Source organism: Stylophora pistillata, chromosome 6, assembly GCF_964205215.1.
Source record: "Stylophora pistillata chromosome 6, jaStyPist1.2, whole genome shotgun sequence".
NCBI lineage: Eukaryota > Metazoa > Cnidaria > Anthozoa > Scleractinia > Pocilloporidae > Stylophora > Stylophora pistillata.
In genome coordinates, this window is record NC_142524.1 from 12,733,259 (window position 1) to 12,759,361 (window position 26,103).

A 26,103-nucleotide genomic window follows, 5' to 3' on the forward strand; every position below is an offset into this window, starting at 1 on the left:
CTTTACTAGACTCTGGTATTTTTTTTAATTGTAATTATTAATTTTTTTTTTTACGAGTCACTTGATGTAATGTTCCAGCTACTTATAGCATCGTTCAAGGAACCAATCAGATTTGAAAATTTATTCAGTAAACCATATAATCATAAGGGATACAAATTACAGAGCCTACTGGAATAACTTGGAGGGAATAAGGATTAAGAAGATTTTTGCTTCTTAATCACGCGGCCAGACTCTCCTTCCTCTATTTAAATTTTAAATGCCTTGGGATAGTTATTTAATGAAGGTGTCCATCTTATTTGTACGTATTAAGGTCCACCATGAGTGTTCTTCGCCATCTACAAGCGTTTTTGTTGGTATCTCGGCTCACTCGCACCAATGAGGCGCAACCAAAAGTAAATTGTCAAAATTTCAGGTTTGCAATCGATGAAGACGTCGTCTATAATCATATTCTTGAGGGTCACGTGTTTCAAAGATTGAAAGTCCGCAGCGCCGCCCATTGTCACGTAAAGTGCAAAGATAACTGCCTGTGCGTTTCCATGAATTATTTCCCTCAGTCCCAAGAAAATAACTGTGAGCTCAACGATGCTAACAAAGACATGAAGCCTGCGGCATTGAAATGGAGGCAGGAAGGAATTTATTATGATTTGGTGAGGAGCTACAAGGTAAAGGTGAGAGTGTGAAAGATGGTATCATTTCTGGTTGATAGAGTCGCCTTAGTTGCAGTTGTTTTACTTTTTTGTGTACGTCTCTCCTCCCCCTTCCCCAATACCGATTATGAACGCCTCCAACGCTGAACTTTACTTTTGCCTAAGAATAGTTGAAGAAAAAAAGTTCATTTTAAATTCAATTAGGGTGGAGGAAACTACATTCCAGGGATAAATCGCTGTGTTAATAAATGCTGCAGCCAGAATCCCTGCCTCAACGGAGGAGTGTGTCAGGAGATCTGTGACAATCACAGCCCAAGGTTTAACTGCACCTGTTCTAACGAATACGCTGGTGAGCGTTGTGGTCAGGTTAAAGATCCAAGGAGCTGCAAAGACATCGCCAGAAACGAAGCCTCGTCATCAGGAAAATACAATATCTTGAATTCAGCAAATGAATTGTTTTCTGTTTACTGTGACTTGCAGTCACAACCTGGCTTTGTATGGGCATTGATACAGTCGTTCTCCATAGCAAATAAGGATATATATAAGGATAAAGGGTTTGGTACGGATTTTCCTGTGAATGACAATAACAATGAACAAGATTGGAACTCTTACCGTCTGTCTTTATCGCATATGCTGTCTGTTGCCAATTACTCCACACATCTGAGAGTGACGTGCAACTTTCCCGCTAATGGCCTGCAGTATAAGGACTACGCACGCGCTGTTCTGGCGGGTCATGACATATTTGGTAACTGGGGTGGAGGTTGCAAAGTGTTTGAGTATATCAACGTCCGTGGAATTAACTGTTCTGATTGCACCGCCTACACAAGGATGGAATTTAGTGGTGGTTGGTTAGTAAACAGTTTTAAAAGCAAAGATAAAGGATGCGATTTTGATGGATCACCTGGAGCAGTTCACAACGAAAATAATTTTGGACGATATTATTCCGGGAGGATAAATACGAATCACAGCTGCTCTTCTTCGGATTCTTCCACAACACAATACTGGTTCGGGGCTAAACATGGATAGGCTATTCCGAGTTCCAGTAACCAACTAAAATAAAGAACAGTTATCAGCAGGAGAATAGTCCATTTTACAGTTGTGTGCTTGGTTGCCAAGCCTTTTGAACAGAAGTGACGCTAAGGGCGACCTTGTTATGATACAAATGTTGCTGCTTTTCAAATGTAAATTATTCTGTTATCATGCTAACTTGATACTGGTTTTTAACACAACAATGTCACCTTCAGCCGCATTCCCAAATCAAAGGCTTTGCAGCTAAGTACACAACTATCAAATGGCCTATTAGATAACATTTTATTTTTTTTAAGGACTCTGTTTTTTTGCTTTTAATTTTTATTCAACAGAGGTCTTTGGCTTCTCTGAATTACCACTTCCCATAAGATTACGGTGATAGAGCGATTTTCGAGTGCCAAACCCGAAACAACATAGACAGCCGATCAGAATTAAAAAAGATAATCAGGAGCCATTTCGAACTCAAAGAAAAACAAGTAAACCGTTGTAACAGGTAATTGATTTTTGTTTTGCATTGATTAGGTGCGAGAGTCGTCCGAGTTTTCTAAACTAATCGGAAAGGAGATCAATGCAAAACTAATGCAATTCTGGCGTCCTTTTGAGAGGGTCTCAATGGAGTTATCTGATAGCCGTTGGGCGGAAAAATTGGCAATTTTTAAACGATAGTCGTAAAAAAAAGTTGACCGTAGGTAGAGATTATTCCACGGAAAGTGCACACGAACGTTTTTTATTACCAAGTCGCAATGCATGATGATGACATTTCATTCATACTGGGATTTTTTCTTACTGACAGACACACTTTAAAGATTGGAAGCGAACGACGGTGAAAATACATCGTTCGTGCAATCAGAGACACAAACGATAGTGCTTGACATATGATGATACTAGCCGTTAGCCGTCAGTAAAATGGCCAAATTTGTAACCGTTGGCTGTAAAAGCCATTACCCTTCTGAGACCCTCTTAAAAAAAAGAACGAAATTGTGCAATTATAGTAGCGTAATAATAATTTGTGGCTTGAATGGCGCAAATCACCGTATGGATATGTTCAAATATGCCTTACATGTAAATCTAATCCTTTTTATAAACTTATATCGATAACATAACATATACATGCAATTTATGTAGCATAGTCCTAAATTGAATTAAAAAGTCTAAGAAGTTGAAATAAATTATTTCCAAGAATTAGAACCATCAAGGGTAAAGACTAAATGCAATTCTTGTGTATCCAAGATGGCTTTAGGGAGTGTTTGTATAGGACTTGGTTGCTATCCGCGGAGGGGCAGTATCACTTTTCATTTAATCTTCTGAATGCTGTTTCATTTTTTACATACTGTAAGATGTTAGTTTATCATTTGTATTTAGAGTGTAGGCGACAATTTGCAGTTGAATGACCCGAAAACCGATCTATTATCCAGCCATGTAAGTACATCGCAGGGAACAGTAGGACGAAAGAAGTCCACTTCTTTTTAAACTTTGTCCAAAACAACTCATTTTCTATCTATTGTCGATAGAGCGAGTTCTGACCATTTATGTATCTGGTTGAAAAGTGATTAATAATGAAAATGCCTCTTCTTTCTTGCCGATGGGCTTCAGTCAAAATGTTACTTTAGGAAAGCCTCTTTTGAGACTGACCGTAGTGCGAGAACTTTTAATTTCTCTTTCTTCTTTGTTAATTACTATCTGTCAAAAAAAGGAACACAGTCATGAAAAAGCGGTCTTTTGAGAAGAATTCAAAATTAAGACCCACTCTAGAACTCAGCCCGGAAAACCGATTTGTAATACGTCCCTTTAGGCTAAAAAAGGTAGAAATATCAGTCAGTATAACTAAGTGTAGTAATCAATAAAATATTTTAGGCATCTGAGTCATCTCAATAATTTCTGTGAATGTAAAATACTCAAAATACGTGATAACATTTAAGCTTGAACATCCACTTTAGTATAACTGACAAAATTGTACAGGTTTTCTTGTGAATATTACGAAAATAATGGAATTAGCTTCATGTAACGAAACTATGAAAGAGTACTCAGTCAATAGATAGTTGGGAATTTTTTCTGTCAATGTTAGTTAGTTTGTTTTGTTTATGTCAAAGCTTAAAGTTAAAGGAAGTTATTTGGTATCTCTTTAGTCTTTTAAGATTAGATAAGTTGCGATGATTCGAGTGTACAGTGGTAGTTCATCTTGGCTCTGGAATTATAAAGGGAAGCGTTTTCGATAATTATTATGGGGAGCCTATTTCTATGAAAGCTAAAAATGATGACAGAATCTCTATCGTGTCCTGTTTACTAGGTAACTGCATGCAGAAGTGGATGATATTTATGAAACGCTTTACAACTCTCAGAGACGCAAAATTGCGCTAATTGCAATTGTTTATGCTTCTTTCTGGCTTCTAAATCAAACTTACTTACTTTAGAAGCAAGAAAGAAGCAAAGAAAACCACAAATTTAACCATTTTCCTCCTGAGGAAGTGAACTTGAATTAAACTTTAAATTTTTTAACTAGATACAATGACTCCCCAGGAGAAATACACCCGAGAGCAATGCACTTCGTTGAAATATGTTTTCTCTCTTTTGTAAACCAATCAGAACCCAACATTATGTGGGTATTTACGCATTTATTTTTACAGTAATTTATAATTTACCAGATCAGCTTTAACATTAAACCCGTGGTGAACCCGTTAAAACGACCAAGAAACGCTCGGTAGAATCTGAGATGATAATTCATCATGGGGAAAGCTGAAGAAAAAATGATGGTATGAAAGTCAAGGCAAAAGAAAACTACTCTTTGTAGCTGAAAAGTGCATCGATTGGATGAGGAAAACGCGATTTTTTTGGTCAGAATATCAGTCTGCCTTTGCAATAGTAAACTACTAAATATGGAAAATCGAAGGTCTCGAGGATAGTTTTGGTGTTGCGAAAAGGTTGTTTTCAGATCAAACGAAGACTCGCTCACGTCTAATATTTTTTCCCTCTTCCTTGTAGATTTTATTGTCATCCGTCCAGTAAAGAGACGGGAACTTAATTTTTTAAAAAAAAGATAATAACTATAATGATTGAGCTCTTTCAATTTAATCGCGCGCGAAATTTAAAATTCATGGTGTGATTTCTTAGTTCAATCGCGTGTTTTCAATATTATCAGTTATCTCGGTGGTATAAGAATTTTTCTCCGGCAGGTACTGCAACAGTTGGAAACTGGAAGCGAAGAATTGTTCTTTCTTCCGCTTATCGTGTACGTGTTGTTTTTCAAAACACGAATTCATTTGTAGCATGCTCCGTCATCCACCCGAAAATTCAAAGATTTGGCTTGGACCCGAAAATTCAAAGATTTGGCATGGACTGGCGGATCAAACAATTGGATGATGTGTACTATGTACAGTCATATAATAGATCTATACAGTTACCCTTGCAAACGATTTGAGACATTTTGTGAAAAGTTAAAAGTGTGCTTCAGGTTTGAATTTTTTTTTGTCTTCATTTTACCTCGCCAAAGCAAATGATTGACAGAAGAAAGGGACTTGTTCCTCTCCACTTTGTTTTCTTAGCCGCCTTTATTAAGGTATATCAGGATTCAATACAAAACTGTAACAAAGCTGAATAGCTTTGTTATAGTGTCTTAGAACTTTATACGCTTCTCTCCCTCTCCAATTCCATTTACCAACCAGTATCTTATTCAAAGGATCTTTAAAGGATGTCATGGATGAGCAAAAACCGAAGATGTCAAAATAACTTTTGATTGCAGATGTCTTGATAGATCAACGTTCCTACTGGTGAATAGCTTGTCGCATCATTCTCCCAGATATGTGTTTATCTTGAATTAGTTTTCTCTGTGTAAATTATTTATGGGATGAGTGTTACCCTTTATTTCAAGTTCAATGGGGAAAAATTCAAAACTCAACATAAATAACGACAAAGCACTTCACCTCGCAAGCAACAGAGTTAAGAACAAAGATTTTCAATTTCTTATCAAATTGTACATAAATTATTTAAGAAGACTTCCCACAGTAACTAATCAAGAACAAAAGATGAAAAATAGATGAAAACATGTGGTCAGTTTCAAATTTAACTGCGATATGTATACAGAAGATAAAATGAGTTTTTCCTTTCCTTGCAGAGTAAAATAATTAATCATATCGTTTGGGTATGAAGACCATTAAAACAAAGCCCATTCAGTTTAATTTATTAACGGAGTGACAAAGGATGAAAACTTAAATGAAAGTTTTTCTTACGTAAGCTTGCATGCAAACCTAACTTCGCGTTGGTCTCCTGGTGGTCTCCACCATCCTTCTCGGTGAGAAGTTGAACATGATTGGTCGTATAAAACAATATCCTAACTTAACTCCTTAACTGTGCATTAAGCATCAACAATTTTCTATCCTTCTCATGTTTAAAAACTAAAAAAATGATGAATAAACTAACAAAACATTTATTTAACTACCTGCGAACAGATAAAATATTCGTATCTTTTTGTGAGTTATTGAAAGAAAGAGTGGTTTTCGAAATGGTGGAATAGGAATTGGCAGTGGTTCATAAAATCTCAAGATTTGAAACTTTGAAAAACTTTTAATACATCTAATTAACTATACGAATTCAAAAGTTTGTTCTGTTTAATAGATACAGCTTTTTTCTAACGTTTGTGTCGAAACAATGCATCACGACCCCCTATAATTTGGATGAAATATAAAACCTCATTAAAATGCTCTTCGAATCAATTTAAAGAGAGGGCTTGCCTTTCAGTGTTAAAAGGAGATTTCTTACCAATTTATGGTGGGTGACGTTTCTCATTTTTATACAATTTTTTAAAGCGCTAAAACAGATTCTATAGTGACTGCGAACATATTTCTCTGTCTTTGAAACTTCAAAGCGGTCTTCAGCTAATTTGTTTTCATATTCAGCACGGTATATTTAGGCGCAATTTCGCTAATGCCTTAATTCTCGTCCAAGTTTCTTTTTGAAATTCAGTAGATTAGTGACTTTTGTGGTAACGATCATCACCACAGATATCAATAAACGTTCATAGTCCTTCAAATAGTGTACCCAAACCTTACCAGTGCGCGCTGGAAAGTTCGTGGCCGGTGAACTGATCTTCGGTAAATTTAATATACGTGATACCAAATAGTTTTTTCGTTTCAGGTGACACCATCCCTTGTGGATAGAAAATAAGCGTAAATCATTTTGTCGGCAGTTGTTTTATTATTACTATGGGCATTGTACGTTATCTACAAGTGGTCTTGTTTGTCCTAAACCTGACTCTTTCTGTTATGGCACAGGATTACGTAACCTGTCAAAACTTCAGGTTAGGTGTCGATGAAGATGTCGTCTATAACTACATTCTCGAGGGTCATTTGTTTCGAAGATTGACAGTCCATAACGCCGCACACTGTCACCTGATGTGCTAAGACGACTGCCTGTGTGTATCCATGAATTATTTCCCTCAATTCAAAGAAAGTAAATGTGAGCTTAACGATGCTAACAAAGGCATGGAGCCAGCAGCGATGAAATGGAATCAAGGAGGAGACTATTATGATTTAGTGAATAAAGGCTGATAGTTTCGAAAGAAACTGTTTGGGGCTGCGTCGGTGGGAGTAACGAAGTAATTTGGATATATCAACAAAGTTGAAATGGCAAATTGGCCACCGTAATGATTACAAAAGCTGACGTTTCGAGCGTTAGCCCTTCGTCGGAGCGAATAGAGGATTTGTGGGTTGTGTGTGCTTTTAAAGGCAGAAAATGGAGCTACGTTATTGGTGGGAGCATGGCAACGAGAGAAACATGAATAAATTAGTGGAATGAAAAGCGTTCGTTGATCCCTGTGGGATTTAGACTGCCGGTTTGAAAGATGAGCTTTTGTTCAAGATTTTTACGGCTTTCCGTGCCACCTAATTGCAAGGAAAGACCGCAGATTGCCATATGTTGCTTAGAATGATTAGGTAAATTAAAATGTCTACCGACTGGTCTCGATGTGTCCTTGTCATTCCTTTCCACGTCTCGAAGGTGTTCTCGGAATCGGTCACCTAGTCTTCTGCCTGTTTCGCCGATGTATATCTTTTTGCAATAAGTGCAAGTTATGCAATAGATGACATTGGCGGAGGTGCACGTGAAGTGATCGGTGATCTTAATGGATCGTTTAGGTCCCGATATTTTCTCAGTGTTGTGAATGAAAGGAAACGTTTTGCATCGTGCACGAGCGCATTTAAAAGTGCCTGGTTGGTCATTAGTCTGAAAAGAACCTGACCAAAAAATTGCCTATGTTTTTGTCGCGTTTGAATGAAATGAGCGGAGGCTGCGAAAAGATAGTGCTTGTCTCTAGATCGTTTTGAAGTAATTTAAAGTTTTTAAGAATGATGGATTTAACTGAGTAGTTGTGAGGGTGAAACGTGAGAGTGAATGGAATGCGGTCGGAATCTTCCTTATGCGACGTTTGTAGTGCTGAATGTCGATCAATAAGTTGAGCGCGGTGGTAACCCGCTTGAACGACGGAAACAGGGTAACCACGTTTATCGAAGAACTGGCACATTGACTCTGATTTGTGGTGGAAATCAGAGTCATCACTACATAAACGACGAAGTCTTAGAAACTGAGAAAAAGGAATGGAATTCTTAACGTGAGATGGATGCGAAGACGAATATAACAAGTAATTTTGCGAGTCTGTAGGTTTGTAATACACACTAATGCATAAACCGTTACCTTCAATTGAAACTTTGACGTCTAAAAAGGATAAAGAATTGTCAGAAATTTCCCAAGTATATTTCAGAGCCGGGTAAAAAGAATTGACTGCGGTTATGAATTTACGCGACAAAAACATAGGCAATTTTTTGGTCAGAAGTTCTTTTCAGACTAATGACCAACCAGGCACTTTTAAATGCGCTCGTGCACGATGCAAAACGTTTCCTTTCATTCACAACACTGAGAAAATATCGGGACCTAAACGATCCATTAAGATCACCGATCACTTCACGTGCACCTCCGCCAATGTCATCTATTGCATAACTTGCACTTATTGCAAAAAGATATACATCGGCGAAACAGGCAGAGGACTAGGTGACCGATTCCGAGAACACCTTTGAGACGCGGAAAGGAATGACAAGGACACATCGAGACCAGTCGCTAGACATTTTAATTTACCTAATCATTCTAAGCAACATATGGCAATCTGCGGTCTTTCCTTGCACTTAGGTGGCACGGAAAGTCGTAAAAATCTTGAACAAAAGCTCATCTTTCAAACCGGCAGTCTAAATCCCACAGGGATCAACGAACGCTTTTCATTCCACTAATTTATTCATGTTTCTCTCGTTGCCATGCTCCCACCAATAACGTAGCTCCATTTTCTGCCTTTAAAAGCACACACAACCCACAAATCCTCTATTTGCTCCGACGAAGGGCTAACGCTCGAAACGTCAGCTTTTGTAATCATTACGGTGGCCAATTTACCATTTCAACTTTGTTGATATATCCAAATTATTATGATTTAGTGAGGAGCTACATGGTGAAAAGAAAATTTCAAATCAGGGCCTTCTTTTTTGGTGCTGGTTTCTGTCTCCTAACCTCTCTCCTTCCTTCCTGCTTTCCTGTTTTTATCAATTTAATTCTTCGATTAACCGTCCCTCCTTTATTACAATTCTTCCTTCCATATTCAATTCCTATCCGTCTACATTCTCCCTCCCATTTTCCCTCTTTGCTCCCTCCCTTTCTTTGACCGCTATTCACTGCTTCCTCCCTCCATAAACGAGCACTTCCTTTATTTTTTCATTTATTCCCTATCTAAATCCTCCTATCTTCTTCACTCATTAACCTCCTCTCTCTCTCTCCTGATTCAATCCTTCTTCCCCCTTCCATGTTGATCAACTCTCTCCTCCCTAGACACGCTCTTTTTTTCGCCTTTTTCTTGTTTGTTTCCTCTTCCCTCCCTTCCTTATTTACTTTCATCACATTCTTTCCTTGCAGACTCTTCCCTTCCTTTGTTGCTCTTTATCACTATTATTATGTAATTGTTCTCTTCCCATTCCCTCACTACCTTTCTCCTTCCTTTCTCCCTTCTCTTCTACCTTCCAACCATCTTCTTTCTCCTCTCCCTTCCTTCCCTCCTAACATCTCTATCTGAAAACATCGTAAGCTGCTAGCTCAAACGTACATGCAAGTATATATGTAACAGACCAAAGGGAATTGAATGCGTCTTTTAGACTGTGTCTTAGAAAAAATGATTTGAATCACAACTAAGGAATATGCGAATGTGCACGAAGTACTGATATAAATTGTATCGCTTTGTTATAGGATGGAGATAAATATATTCCAGCATAGTTAGTGGAGAGGACTGGTTAGGAAACGCGGCAAACTTCAAAGGGCCGGCCTATTGTCTGTCCCCTGAGCTTCGCTTGAACGTCACGTGATCAATGACCCTGCACAGAACCAAAACAAACATGGAGGACATGAACAACTTATTTTTCTTCGGTTACGATTTTGATGCCATATTGGAAACTTTGGAGAACGAGGAAGAATACAAGAGCACTTTGTCGAAGCAGCTGACTCTGTAAGTCTTTTAGAAGCCTTTAGAACGTTATTTTCGCCCAAAAACTTTGTAGTTATTGATGCCCTTCGCAACGGCATCGGTCGTAGTACAACAACATTTTTTTACTGAAAGTCTTTCGATTTTTAGGTTCAAGACGAAGAGGGAATTGTTTGCTAGTTGTGTCAAAATAAATGCAAGACTAAGGCTGGATTAAAAAGACATGAGACAATAAAGCATAAGGAGGAACAAGCGCGGGGAAATCAACCGACTCAAGAAGCCAAATTCACTGCTGAAGACTTCGAAGCGTTATCAATCAAAGCACGAGATAAAGTAATTGCAAGAAAAATCTACCCTCAAAGCATAAAAGAAGAGCTACGAAGATATACGAACTGGAATGAATAAAATATGGGCTTCTCAGAAGTAGAATCCATGTATATGCGCTAGGTTAAAACTGGAAATGCAGAACGATTCTACTCGAAGTACTATTCAAGAATAGGCCTCAATTCAACAAAGATTTTTGTGGGGTTGTCAAGTAATGCGGCAACATTGCTTAGTACCAAAGTGGCTGATTGTTTGATAGCTCACAGCAAACAGAAAGATGAATCACCAAATCCCAATATCCGTACTAAACTGTGTGATAGAGAAATGGCAGGGTTACAACATATTGGAGGATATTTTCTGCACAAGCTTTATAGCAAGGTGAACAATGTATATAATCCCACAGCACATACTGAACAAACAGCTTCAATACTGAAAGCTGGTAAAGCAGAAGATTTGCATGTTGCAGGGAGTCAAAAACTAATTTCATCTTTAAACCGAGGTGGACTTTGGGTTATTTCTAAACAAGCTCAAACAATTTTTAAGAGAATAAACATAATTTTAGGATTCTGACCTCAGGAAGTCTCCAGCTGAAGATTGACAATGCTAAGATAGAATCCAAATCAGCTTGTGATGTTCAATTGGTCTCAGCATATAACACTATGTTGTTGGACTCAGACATAGTGGTAGATAACAGCATTGCAAAAGATGTTCTGGACAGCATTATTCATTTATATGTTACTGTACGGTGTTTTTCACTGGCCAAAGATGTTATACAGAAACACAAAATTCAATGTAAACAAATGAAAACAAAAACACTACGAAAGGAAATTTGTAGAGCCAGCAAAGAACAAGAAAGGCAGATATAGTTAGAATTAGGAGACTGCAACAATTTGTCAATAGGTAATTTATTACAAAAGATTAATTTGGTAGCTACAACCTGCAACATATTAAATAAACATATTAAATATTGCTCTTTAATGATTATTTTATGGACAAAAATGAGTATAAAGGCTATATGGTTAAAGTATCTAACATAGAGTAACTTATTTATTTTCAGCCAGTCTTCTCGCCACTTCTTGTATTCCGCGTTTCGCGGCGACGGTAGCTTCCAGATTCCAATTCCTTTACTTCTCCTACACGTTCCACAGCCAAACACTGAACAATTTTCACCTGGCATGTGTTCACTGTGTCAACAGATGTTGTCGAACCAATCCTTGTCTCAACGAAGGGGTATGTCAGGAGATTTGTGATACGCACAGCACCAGGTTTAACTGCACCTGTCCTGACTCATACACTGGTCTACGATGCGAGAAGATTGCATATCCGAGAAGCTGCAAAGACATCGCTGAAAATGGCGCTTCAGAATCAGGAATTTATGGAATCTTTGGCTCAGCCAATAAACCGTTTTCTGTTTACTGTGACCTCCAGTCAGAACCTAGTTTTGTATGGACATTGATACAATCATTTTCCTTCGGTGAGAACGACGTATTTATTGGAAAAGCATTTCTCTACGATCATCCGATTAATCAGGATATAGAGAAACGGAATTGGAACTTATATCGCCTGTCCAAGCCAAGGACGAAGGCTCTTGCCGATCGTTCCACACATTTGAGAGTAACTTGCAACTTTCCAAAAGATGGTCTGCTTTATACGGACAACACACGCACCAAGCTGACGAGTCATAAGATATTTTCTGGCTGGGGTGATAATGGATTATGCATAAAGTACGAATATATCAACATCCGGGGGATAAACTGTTGTGATTGTACCGCGCATACCAAACAACAGAAAAACCCAAGGGTCGCGTAGAGCGTTAACAGTGGAATCAGTAAGGAGATGGGTTGTGACTTTGATGGTGAGAAAGGCGCAGTTCAGGGTGAGAGAAATTTTGGGAATTATCACAAATTCAATCCAAACCACCGTTGTACATCTTCCTCTGCTTCCCCAACGCAGCACTGGTTTGGATTTAAACGTAATTTGTAGAACAGATTTCGATTGGTCAATGTTCTGCTTGAATTGAGTAGGGTGGTGAAGCAAGATACCTTTCAACCTTGATAAGAAAAGAATCAAGAAGCCGAGAGCGTATTTTGTATGGCGTGCCGTATTGGACAATATTGTTGGCGCAAAGATAAAGTGCAAAAGTTAAATATATATGTCATGGATCAAATAGATATGATATGAATGGAATATATATGGCATGGATCAAATACGATATAAATATGGGGCAAATACGCGAAAAATATATATGCTTATTGTGCCCATTGTCAATTTGGTCAGCGGAAGATTGATAAAAAATAACATGGCGGCCCGTGACAGGATTGATGATTTAGAGCAATTTTTTGAGAGCTCTATTCCATCCCTTTTTCGTCAAGCTCGTAGAAATCTTCACTCTGAAAACAGCAATGTCTTGGAGTATTTTGAACGCTGATTAGATGATCATGTATACGTTGTTAGGTGTTTCATATCTGAGTGCGAAGTGCAAAGCACTGGCGAAAGTTTACTTGAGCCACTTTATCTCTACGAAGAAATCATCGGTTAAGAAGTCAGTTTCTAAATATTTGTTGCATGCTTCGAGACTATGCTTCTGAAAGGGGATTTTCTTGAAGTTTCAGGGTCTGAACTTGAACTATCGGAAGACCTAGCTTGCAAGGCTTCTTTGAATTGAGGATGATCAATAATCTGTCGAACAAGTAAGGTCAACAGTGGGAGTAGAGTTCGCCATAATTATTGGATTCCTCGATCAGATGCCAAGTTTCCCGCTTTCCAAAATAACGCCGCTGGCCAAAGCGATAACGGGCACAATAGCCGTATATATTTTTCTTACTTTTGTCCCATGTCATATATTTATTTATTCAGTACCATATATTGACTTGGTCCATGCCATATATATGTTGCACATATATTCTATTCATATAATTATTTGATCCATGCCATATATACGTAACTTTTGCATTTTATTTTTTGGGCACACAATGTTGTCCTATATGGCACCCGACAATTTTGCTCGAGTATTTATATAAGTAGCGCACCGCATTGAGTTTTTTTCCCCATTTAGCTCACACTCATCCATTCGAGACTCCTCGCTCCTCGCGCTAAAACGCATTTCAGGAACTAACAAGGATTAACGTTTTCAAAGAAAAACAAATCAGGGATAGTGTGAATTGATTATCAACTGCAAAACAGGCTTTATTCAGTTCCACAAGATGCTGAAAGCTTCCCAAAAGACGACTGCTGCAATTAAGGCCTGCGGCAGTTCCTCCCTGCAGAGGTTATCAAAGAATTTGCATATCTCTCTGCATTTCATATAATGTTAAACCTTAAAAGGCACGGAAAAGGCGATAAATTAGAATCACCAACGGCCAGGTCAGTCTGGTTCAAACCTTTAAATTTATTGAATTTGTTGCATAAAAACAGCATGGTCGCTAAACAGGAAATGGACCGACACTTTTTCGTCAGTTGACTTAAACATTTTACTTCTTTCGTCGCCTTTGCCTAATTACACCAGGATTAGATGTTAATTGTTCATAAGACTGTACTTGTCATTGATGAGAGATGAGATTTTAAAAAAGCTGACCTTTTCTTCAAATTTTACGCATAATATCGAAGTCATGCTAAGTTGACGAAAAGGTACCGCAATATTGTATGACAAAGAGGTCAAAAGAGATGAAAGTATGCCATTAACTGTACATTTATCAGCGACCCGGTCTGCGCATAAAAAAATGATAAATATGCGAATAACATTACTCAGAGCGTACACAAATTTCCTGGGATTATTATACATTACTCTAACAATGAAAAATCTGATTGGTCGAAGGTATTCAATCAATGTACAATAGCGTCTGAAGTTTACATGCTCAACCTCGTCCATAAACACACTCTATTGCATGTAACTAACCTTATTAGAACAAGTAAAATTCAATGAAAATAGATTATTTTCATATTTTTTCTAAAAGTTTCAGACATTAATGAATTTAGTGTGCCTTCACATAACCAGCTCTTCATTGTCCCATCCTATACTTGTGCGTACTTGAGAAAGAAGAGAGGTAACTTTCTTGTCAGTTAAGGCCAACAGAATATACAGTTTACATTATCTTATAAAAATCTATTGTGTTTATAAAATAAACAAAATGATACATTGGTGCTCGTAGATATGAAATTTCTCTTCCCGTATTCAACTCGATGTCTCGTCTCGAATGTTCCAATTGTTCCGCCCTGACAAGATAGAAATCAGACAAATCTTGGCACGTAAGGAGCTACACTAGCAAAGCCGAGGATGGATGGAAAACCAGGTGGAATCGACTACGAAAACAATTTCGGAGACTATGGTGACGGAAATATCAATCAAAATCACAGCTCGTCTCGTCTTACTCGCTCGAGCACTCACTCATGAGACATCATGTTGAACAAAAGAAGAGAAATTCCATAACTACGTGCACCCATGTAATATTTTCTATACCTTATTTTAGGATAAAAAGGGGTAAATTAAAAGGTGGATCCAACGCGATCTAAACCGAAAAAATATATATATATATATATACGAAACTTATATTATCTACCCACGAAAGGTTTAGGAATGACAGTTTCACCTAACAAAGAATGTTGAAAGGGAAAACTGTCTTCTGTCGACGACGTTTCCAATCAAGGCCTGCATTGTTCTTGCTGCAAACGCTGTTGCCTTTCTTTTTTAAGTTTACAATATGAACAAAGCATATAAGGGTAAAAAGCGCTTTGTCCTCTCGTACATATCTACACTACGTAATATTGAAGAGTCGGTTCACTCTATAACAAGCTCAAAGATAAAAATTTCAGCACAAATTCATCTCCATAGTTAGACCTGACCTGAGCTGAAGTTAAATGACGTAATTATTGCTTCTTAGCCTTGCTCCCGTGGTCTCTTGTGTGGGTTTCCGCATTTTCTCTCTTTCCTTCTTTCCTTTTTTTTTGTTTCTTTTGTTTTTTTGTTTTTTTTTTCCTTCACAACTGAGTCCAGAGGAATTACACGTCATATCGAGTTCCAAACCAGTGCTGCGTTCTAGAAGTGGAAGAAGACGTGCAGCTGTGATTTTGATTGATATTTCTGTCACCGTAGTCTCCGAAATTGTTTTCGTAGTTGATTCCACCTGGTTTTCCATCAAATTCACATCCTTCCTCTTTGCTACTATAACTCCTTATGTGCCAAGATTTGTCTCATTTCTGTCTTGTTTTGGCGGAGCAATTGGAACATTCGTTTCCTCGAATGTTAAGGTATTCATACAGCTGACATTTGGTCCATTTATCAAGGACGTTATGACCTTCTAGCTTAGCGCGTGCGTAGTCCGTATACTGCAGACCATCTGTAGAAAAGTTACAAGTTGCTCCCAGATGTGTAGAATGATCGGCAAGAGACTGCATCTGTAATAAGGATAGTCGGTACTCGTTCAAATCTAATTCAATGTTATTTTGATTCAATGCAAAGGTAGTGCCAAACGGTTTTCCTGCAAATATGTCCCTCTTGCTCAAAGAAAACGACTGTATCAATGTCCACACAAAGCCAGGCTCTGACTGCAAGTCACAGTAAACAGAAAACGGCTCATCGGTTGAATTGTAGATATCGTAATTTCCTGATCTTGAGGCGCCACTTATAGCTATGTCTTTACAACTTCTTGATAACTTCCCACACCGCTGACCAGCATACGTACCAGAACAGGTGCAGTTAAACCTGGTGTTTTTAGGGTTACAAATCTCCTGACATAACCCTCCATTCAAACAATGACTGGGGCGGCAGCATTTGTTTACACAGCGATGTTTTTTGGGGCTGTACCTATCTCCACTCTGAAGAAATATCAAAATTTCTGCAAACGGCATGATAAATAAACAAATCAAAGAGGTTTACCGCGGTCTGTACCAAAATTTCGACGACGATTAAAGCGATTCTTTCAGTGCGCGAAACGTTGCATGACACGTACATTCATACATACATACATGCATACATGCATACATACATACATACATACATACATACATAGGTTAATTTTCCACTCCCCATAGGGGCTTTTCAGGGCCAACACCCACCCATACCACCCAGGGAAGGACATCCACCACCTGAACAAATATCAAAATTTCCGCATACGACATGATAAATAAATAAATCAAAGAGGTTTACCGCGGTCTGTACCAAAATTTCGACGAAATTAAAGCGATTCTTTCAGTGCGTGAAACGTTGCCTGACACGTACATACATACATACATTTAGACATGCATACACAGGTTAATTGACCACTCCCCATAGGGGCTTTTCAGGGCCAACACTCACCCATCCCACCCAGGGAAGGACATCCACCACACAGTATTCTCGTGCGTGGGAATTTAACGTCTCCTACCCCTAGCCCTGCAGGAGACGGGGCCTACTGTTTATTCGTCCTTATCCGAGAAGACTAAAATATTGAAAATTGAGCTAACCGCCTCCCGGTTAGCTCAATTGGTTAGAGCGCTGGACTGTTAGGCGGGAGGTCGTGGTCGATGGTTCGAGCCCCGGCCGAACCAACACTCAAGGTCTTCAAATAACTAAGGAGAATGCGCTACCTTCCTATAATATCAAGAAATGGATAGACATTCTAGTCTTCTCGGATAAGGACGAATAAACCGTAGGTCCCGTCTCCTGCATCTATTAATTAGTTAATTTGGTTTGGTAGGGGACGTTAAAGAACCCACTCACGAGATTACTGTGATGTGGTCTGGCCTGTTTACTGGGAATTGGGGGGGGAGGGGGCATCTTCAAATAAGTTTCCTTCGATTCTTTCTAAACTGCTGATGCAGTCCGGTTAAAGTCCCCCGAAAAGTGTTGTGATGCGCATTTGATCATATCCACATGTTAATTCGCGCAATATAAATAATAAATTATTATTATTATTATTATTATTATTATTAATATCTATCCAATTGTTGATTATAGAAAGGTAGCAAATTCTCCTCCCTAATTCTAAGACCATGAGTATTGGTCCGGCCGGGGATCGAACCCTCGACTTCCCGCACGACACAATCCGGCGCTCTAACCAATTGAGCTAACTCTTATCGACAACGGCAAATTGGCCAATCAAATTGCGACATTACTGCCAATTGTGATAAAAATTCCATTTTAGGGGGGCCGAAAAACAGTCTATTCTACAGTTGCGTGCTTGGTTCCCAAGCCTTTGAACAGAAGTGAGACTAAGGGTTACCTTATTATAATACAAACTTGCTGCTTTTAAATTGTAAATTACTTTGTTATCATGCTAACTAGATACTGCTCTCTATCGCAGCAAGGTCACCTTCAGCCTAATTCCAAATCAAAGGCTTGGCAACTGAGTACACAACTGTAAAAGGGCCTATTAATGAGCTAAACTAAATCAATGGTTTCTTCTTACCTTCACTGTGTAGCTTCTGCGGTTACTCCGAGTAACTCGGCCAATTAACGCACCGAAATATGGATAGATAAACAATTTTTTCTCACCTTCACCGTGTAGCTTCTCACCAAATCATATTAATTTCCTGCATCCCTCCATTTCATTGCCGCTGGCTCCATGTATTTGTTAGCATCGTTGAGCTCACAATTATTTTCTTTGGACTGAAGCAAATAGTTCATGGATGCACAAAGGCAGTCATCATTGCACTTAACGTGACACCGGACGGGGCTGGGAACTGTTAATCTTTGAAACACGTGACCGTCAAGAATGTGGTTATAAACGACATCTTCATCCATGACAAAGTTAAAATTTTGCCGATTTACAGCTAACTTTGCCATGGTGAAGAGAGTCAGGTGTGATGCCAACAGCGCCACTTGAAGATAGAGGACGATGCCCATATGGAGACCGTGTGGAGTGATCTGAAACCGAAACAAAAAATAATAATCTTAATAATAATCCAGGACAGATCTTCTGACAAACTCACGTAAGGATGTGACGCCGAAGTACATTGAAGAAACCAACAGATTTTAAATAAAAAAAAGACATACTGCATTTCAATGAAAATCGTCACTCCTGGAGTTTGTTTATAGTACTCCCCTACATTTTACGTTTGAAGAGTCACCCGTGCCTTAAAAAGCAAAAATAGTTCGATATCAACTTCTTTTCACATTGTATGAATAAGTAGCTTTGCGTTATGTAAAATTTTTGCTGAGTTTGTGGGAAGGTGGTGCGCATGGAAAGATATTTTGAAAGACCATCATGTTTTGTCGCAATAACCTTTTTTTGTGTACGGTTTACTATGCAGAACAAAATCTATCATAAACACGTTCGGATGTTCGAGTAATATTCTGAAGTGAACTATTCATTAACATAATGAAATGCCTTTCATGAAAACTGAAGAAAACAGATTACAAAAAATCTCAGATGCCTACTTTCAACTATATTTATGTAGATTGATTTTCTTTGTAACTCGTAAAAAGAAAAAAGAGAAAAATATGCACTTATATTTCGGCAGTAGGTTCATTGTATCTTTTAATGGAGTTGAAATCGACGCCTTTCATAATCTATTATTAAAATCCAAAAATTTTGGGTTTTCCAAAACTTGAAACATTTCCATTCATCGTTGGACAGGAACTTGTAAACAGTATTGCAATTGTAATAGCTTTCATCAATATTTATATTCTATACTCCTGGGTAATGAATGAATTGTGATCCCCTAAATGAAGCTTAAATTATTAAAATGTGAAAAATTCATTCCATATTATTCTTAGGGAAGATTTTGGCCGAGATAGAAACTCATCAAGTGCATCGCTGAAAGAGGATCTTTCAACAATTAATGGTGGGTAGAGTTTCTCTTTTTGTAGTTTTGTGACACAAAAGGTTCTGGGCTCTCTCTTTATTTTCAAAACGTGTTTTTAACGCAACACCGAATATAAATGGTTGAGAATATCAAGAAAAAACAAGGAAGTCTTGAAAGCTTTACGTTTCAAGAAGCACTCGTCAATGATTGTTTTCTGTAGTACATATAAACCAGACAGAAACACGCTATGGTGACCTCTTTTTGATAAATTTGGTCTTTGTTCCAACTAGATTTGGTATTCTTCGACATTTAACCTTTAACTGTCCTCCGCTATCCAATCTCCTATAGTCGATATCTTTTCAATCAAAAATTCCTGTCGTAGATAAGTTGAAACTAATTCGCTGATTTTTCCATTTCTCCGTCTATACCAATTCTAAAATGAAATCGAGAGCTCTGCAAGAATATCGCGCTCGCATCACAACTTGGGAAATGGAGAGAAATCAGTTTAATATTTGAGCAAATATTAGAAGATCGACTTCACGAAGGGACCAATACACTCTTGAAAGTGTTCTAGAACATTTACTGTAGACTCAAAGCATTAGAGGAAAGCAATTTACTCGTCAATAAAAAAAACTAATTAATGCATTTCCACCATTCAAATTAAATCAATGGAGATTGATTTTAGGTAAGAGACTCAAATATCTGATTTATTTATTTCAGACAACGCCGTGCTTGGTAGCTGAAAAAATAATTTATCTCTTTTTCTTCGCACTTTTTGTAGCATTGCTATGGGTCTCGTGCAATATCTTCAACTTGTGCTGTTTGTATTCGACCTGACCCTCTCCACTGTAGCGCAAACGGCAGTCAATTATCAAAACTTCAAGTTTGTTATCGATGAAGATGTCGTCTATAACCACATTCTCGAGGGCCACGCGTTTCATAGATTGACAGTCCCGAGCGCCCCTCAGTGCCACGTGAAGTGCAAAGATGACTGCCTACGTGTATCTATGAATTATTTCCCTCAGTCCAAAGAAAATAACTGTGAGCTTAACGACGTCAACAAATACATGGAGCCAGCGGCAATGAAATGGAGGGAAGGAGGAAATTATTATGATTTGATGAGAAGCTACACAATGAAGGTGAGAAAAACTGTTATCTATACATATTTCAGTGTGTTAATTGGCCGAGTAACAGCTCAGACATTTAATAAGTTTTGAGGTTACGCTTCAAACTAGATATCGGGTAAACACCAGTCCTGTAAAGAAAAACATAAACTGATGAAATATGAAATATTTCTCCAGGGTGCAGACAAATACATCCCGGCAACGCACCGCTGCATCAACAGATGCTGCAGCCCCAATCCTTGTTTCAACGGAGGAGTATGTCAGGAGATTTGTGTCACTCTCAGCGTCCGGTTTTCCTGTGGCTGTCCTAACAAATATACTGGTCAGCGATGTGAAAAGATTAAACCGAATAGTTGTAAGGACATCGCAAAATACGGTGCTTCCACTTCAGGAAAGTACGAGATCTTTGATTCAAACAATGAACTCTTTTCTGTCTACTGTGACTTCAAGTCTGAACCAGGCTTTGTATGGACAATGATACAATCGTTTTCCTTGGCTAAAAGAAAGACCTTCGTGTATAAAGGGTTCAATAAAAACTTTGCTATTCAAAAGGGGAAAAAGAATTGGAACAGGTACCGACTATCCTTATTACAAATGTAGTCTCTTGCTGATCATTCTACACATCTCAGAGCAACTTGTAACTTTCCTACAGATGGTCTGCAATATGTAGACTACGCACGTGCAAAGCTGGCAGGTCGCGACATTTTTGGTTACTGGACCAGATGTCAGATGTATGAATATGTTAACATCCGAGGAAACAATTGTTCTAATTGTACCGCCCTGACAAAACAGAACGTAAATGCACATTGGCACATAAAGAGTTACGAAAGCAAAGAACAAGGATGTGCATTTGATGGAAAACCAAGTGGAATCAAGAACGAAAACAATTTCGGACAGTATCTTGACCAAAAAACCAATCCAAATCACCGCTGCTCGTCATCAGATACTTCTACAACGCAGCATTGGTTTGGAGCTAAATATGATGTATAAAATTCTATGGATTTATTTCCTTCTTCAGAAAAGGCAAGCCGGACAACCCATGTAAGAAACCATTAGAGCAAGGCTATGAACCAACTGTGACGTCATGGAACTTCAAGTGAGTTGCACCTTTGGTGTTGAACTTGAACGGATTGTTTAAATCTTTTAGATATTAACACTGACTCTTTATCGCTGAGGAATGTAAACGTACATGAGAGCCACGTTATATGGAACTTACGATATGTTTTTTCTATGTGATCAACGTTAAATTTTGTGTTTTAAGGCGGTCTCTCTGTGAGCACTTTAATTTTTAGCCGATATCAGGGAGCAAAGCTATGTACCATAAATTTTAAAGTCTTAAAATGTAAGCGTGAAAGATGTTCTCGTGTCAGTTATTGTTGTGATTACAAACAACCCAATTAATCTACCCTCACCTTCCCCCCCTCTAAAAAAAAAAGGAAAAGAAAGAAAATGGATGTGAGGTCGTTCAATGTGTGATGGGTGTATCAGGAGATTTGTGACACTCACAGGTTTACCAGAACCTTTCCTGAAAAGTGAAATCGCCAGAAGTTTAAAGACATCTTAAAAACGGCATCCTTGCCTTTGCTTAACTACACAGTCCAAGTCATTCAACCATTTTCTCTTTGCTGATAATTGAAAATTAATTTCGTCTTATTCAGTTTGATTATTAATAAATCAAGTTTTGTTTTATTGGTTTCCCTGTAATTTAATCAGCTCAGTGACGCATAAAGTTTTGAGATCTCTCTTTATTTTCAAAACTTGATCGTCGTAATTACATTTACTAACTGGCAGCAAGATCTTGAAATCTCTCCTAAGTGGTAAATATGTATAAAATAAAGCTTTGTTTATTGTCCATGCGTTAGGGAATCGATTTATAACCGCAAGAAGACCTCAGCAGCGTTTGTTTCCAGTTGACTAACGTATTTAATTGCTTTGGTAGAGTCATTGCTTACCCTTTTGCGCTGGACTTTCAAAGAACATTCTTAAATATCACGACTATTTACTTGATTTCTGTAATCAATAGCAAGCATTGCCGCAATGAACATCGGCTATTATCAAAATATTTTGATAAGTAAGGCATAGTGTGGTCATGGTGCGGTCATCAGAATCAGTAAGGTGTAATGTGGTGCGCGGAAAGGTGTTTTAAACGAACTAGAGAAAAGTACAAGAAAATATACCCGTGAATATAATATCTTACTTGTTTGCGTGACGATCAACATGGCGAGTCCCTTGCATAATTGGGGTCGATGCAAAGAGAGGCCTTCGACCTGAAAGTAATATATAAACTTAGGGTCACTGCGAGGATCTCCGACATTAAAATACATTTCATGTGAATAGAGCAAAGAGGCGAGCAAAGATGAACTTACTTGCAACTGGTGACTGGTGATACTGTTCGTCGTCTGTGTCGATCCTTCGCCTCTTACCATTTGAAGTGCATTGTGGCGACGATATTGAAATTCGATGTACTAGGATCTCAGAAAACTCGCTATTAGTACTGCTTCCATACCCCAACTGATTCTTCCTTTGATGCCACGAAATGTATACTGACTGTCTCAACCATAACTTTACACGCTTTTCATTTTGTGGCGGCCGTCCCGTCTTTCTCTTTGGTGGCATGACTCGAATGCGAAATCATTCCACCACAGATCGAATTATGAGACAAAAATCACCAAAAAAGACTTCATGATACCATATCTGCCTTTTGAACCTATTTTGTGATCAAAATATTAAAACACTATTCAGATGGAAACGGATTTTTCCGCCACTAAAACTCGAAACCCTAATGGCGACTTTCTGGGTCCCAGAAACTGCGAAACGACCGCGTTGCATCACGGTAAGTCACAACGGGTCTTTAAAGAAATCTGTTGAGTTCATCTGCACTTATCTGGATATTAACAGGCCATCATTACAATAATATTTACGCAGATGGGTACTGTCATGTGTACAAGTGTCTGGGAATCACGACCAAACATAAAGCGCTCAGCACGCAACAACTGATACTATCACTTTGACACTTACGATATACAGAGATAGAATGATACAAATTTATAAACAATACTCAAATCAAAGTGTAAATATGGCAAACATATTTATTTTACGGTTTGTATCTGTCCTCGACTACTTCGAACTGGACGATGTTGCATCTTGGCTTCTTTTGTTTCAAAAATAACCGCTAGAATTTTAATTCTCGGTTAACCGGAGCAGCAGAAACGACAAATTTTGATCAAAGTTAACTTTTCATTCAGATTGGTAAGGATATTTCGCACCCAAAGCGGTCTGTTATCTTTTCCACTTGCGCATTGTTGATTTTTCACCTCCAATTGCGTGACAAAGAATGGCGTGCTTTGACCTTCGAGTAACTTTTGTTTGGAGTCCTAACATTTCGTAGTTTGAGCAGCCCAAAGATTTTATTGGAGTTATTTGAAGAAGAAACCTTGCTCTTTTGCTGGATCAACTTGATATGACCCCATGCCATGCACCAAGGTACGATTTTACCCTCTCAATTTTGCCATTTTTCTGTCCGCCAAAATGAGTGAAATATTGGAAAAAAGCAAAACCTCCCCAAAAATTTAGATTGCAACGGAATATATCAAACAAAGAATAATTCAGACTGTTTGTAAATACGTGTTCTTTTCATTAGGAAACTATTTGGTCATATTTACTGTTTCGTTTATTTTCAAGCGACGTTCAAGGCCACACCGTTGTGAGGGCCACAAGTTTATTAGCCTCTGGCTATTAAGTGCTACCCTCTTTAAATAAAGGCTTTCATTCATTCATTCAAATAATGGTTATCTAAACCTCGTGAAGCTGACGTGAGAGCCACAAAACCGATTTTGCCACCGTTTGCGAAAAAAAAAATGCAGTTCAACTCAAAGTATTTTTTCTAGAAATATTTCATGCAGACCTATATTCTGAAAAGTTTGGGGATTTTCGATTTTTTTATATCGCACACCTCCGGGCGATATTTACGGACGGCAGCTCTTAAGTACTTTATTACGATCACAGCTTACTTTATAACATCACGGTTTTTTTCAAAACATTTCTGAAATGTCGCATATATACGAAATAAAGTAATTATAACAGTTGCAGGTGTTTGTAAAGAGGAGCGCTGGTGTACTATAGACCTTATTCAGGATTGATTGACCAAGCGTGAGGTCAAGACGGCTGATATTGGCCGAGTTAGAGGTTAATATTAAAGGATTTGATATAAAGAAAAAATATTTACTTATTATACGAATCGAGAATGACTCGTTTATTTCGAGAGCCGGGAAAGAAAGCCAACTGTGTTTGTAGTACAATAAGCCCAAGAGGATCGTTTGACGGGGTATTTAATTTTTCCTTTGTTCTGACTTTCTTCTGTCGCTTTTTGCGACTTCTTCGCCGACACTGTCAAAAAGTTACGAGCTTTTTAAGTTCGCTCCACGCACTTTTACCTTTCCAAAAAGCTCTTTAAATAAAGGCTTTCATTCATTCATTCAAATAATGGTTGTCTAAACCTCGTGAAGCTGACGTGAGAGCCACAAAACCGATTTTGCCACCGTTTGCGAAAAATATAAATGCAGTTGAACTCAGAGTATTTTTTCTAGAAATATTTCATGCAGACCTATATTCTGGAAAAGTTTCGTGATTTTCGATTTTTTTATATCGCACACCTCCGGGCGTTATTTACGGACGGCAGCTCTTAAGTACTTTATTACGATCACAGCTTACTTTATAACATCACGGTTGTTTTCAAAACATTTCTGAAATGTCGCATATATACGAAATAAAGTAATTATAACAGTTGCAGGTGTTTGTGAAGAGGAGCGCTGGTGTACTATAGACCTTATTCAGGATTGATTGACCAAGCGTGAAGTCAAGACGGCTGATATTGGCCGAGTTAGAGGCTAACATTAAAAGATTTGATATAAAGAAAAAATATTTACTTATTATAAGAATCGGGAATGACTCGTTTATTTCGAGAGCCGGGAAAGAAAGCCAACTGTGTTTGTAGTACAATAAGCCCAAGAGGATGTTTGACGGGGGTATTTAATTTTTCCTTTGTTCTGACTTTCTTCTGTCGCTTTTTGCGACTTCTTCGCCGACACTGTCAAAAAGTTACGAGCTTTTTAAGTTCGCTCCACGCACTTTTACCTTTCCAAAAAGCTCTAATACATCAAAATAAATGTACGAAAATGACTGTTGAATGTGCAATAATCAAAACAAAGAAGATTCCTTATTAATTATTGACAATTAACATCATCCTCCCTAACCTCGCAAACTCGAACAATTTTTCGCTTTTCAGTAGGTGATCGGTTTTTATATAATCATACTCGTCGTGAAACGTTGTTGGCAACCATTCTCAACTGGTGCTTCTCATTTTCGCTGGTTTATCTTGTTTTTATTTCTTGGGCATCCTTCATGCCTCAATTAACTTCCTCATCGAGGGCGTAGGTAATTTCTAATAAGGATTAAAATATGTTTATCTTCTCTTTGTTTGAGTAAAGTGATAAATTATTCAACTTCGGTACGCCGCCACTCTGGTGATATAAGCCGATCGTTCAATCTCCATCAGACATTATTTTCTAAAAAGCGCCGACATCGCGGTCTCATTTATAACCAAATAATTCATTCCAAGTCATGTTTATAAAACAGTTGAGAGGTATCTGTATATCGTCTTTTTAGGTTAATTTACGGCAATAAACTTTTCGGTACATGTATTCCGATGACTAGAGATTTGCTTTTCTTTGTCTTTACAACTGGAAAAAAGAAATTTGAATAC

The 26,103-nt window shown here is 38.1% G+C and overlaps 1 protein-coding gene, 1 long non-coding RNA gene and 3 pseudogenes across 4 annotated transcripts; 4 read left to right on the forward strand and 1 right to left on the reverse strand.

Moving 5' to 3' along the window:
- The first annotated feature begins 317 nt into the window (after positions 1 to 317).
- On the forward strand, positions 318 to 1,673 carry LOC148728304 (uncharacterized). Its single transcript, XM_088724941.1, has 2 exons — positions 318 to 668; positions 852 to 1,673. Exons 1-2 carry the CDS (start codon positions 318 to 320, stop codon positions 1,671 to 1,673), a joined length of 1,173 nt encoding a protein of 390 aa, XP_088581067.1.
- Positions 1,674 to 6,871: 5,198 nt separating this feature from the next.
- Positions 6,872 to 12,526, forward strand: LOC111342697 (uncharacterized; annotated as a pseudogene).
- Positions 10,061 to 10,507, forward strand: LOC148728305 (uncharacterized). Its single transcript, XR_015988532.1, has 2 exons — positions 10,061 to 10,197; positions 10,324 to 10,507. It is a non-coding gene; the product is annotated as an uncharacterized LOC148728305 (long non-coding RNA).
- A 1,132-nt stretch (positions 12,527 to 13,658) lies between the features above and the next one.
- On the reverse strand, positions 13,659 to 23,157 carry LOC111345267 (uncharacterized; annotated as a pseudogene). The gene is made up of 4 exons (XR_015988923.1): positions 22,709 to 23,157; positions 22,540 to 22,609; positions 17,966 to 18,337; positions 13,659 to 16,308 (listed from the first exon to the last, which is right to left on the reverse strand). The product of XR_015988923.1 is annotated as an uncharacterized LOC111345267 (transcript).
- LOC148728306 (uncharacterized) lies at positions 19,944 to 22,454 on the forward strand (annotated as a pseudogene). Its single transcript, XR_015988568.1, has 2 exons — positions 19,944 to 20,357; positions 20,520 to 22,454. The product of XR_015988568.1 is annotated as an uncharacterized LOC148728306 (transcript).
- Positions 23,158 to 26,103: the final 2,946 nt, after the last annotated feature.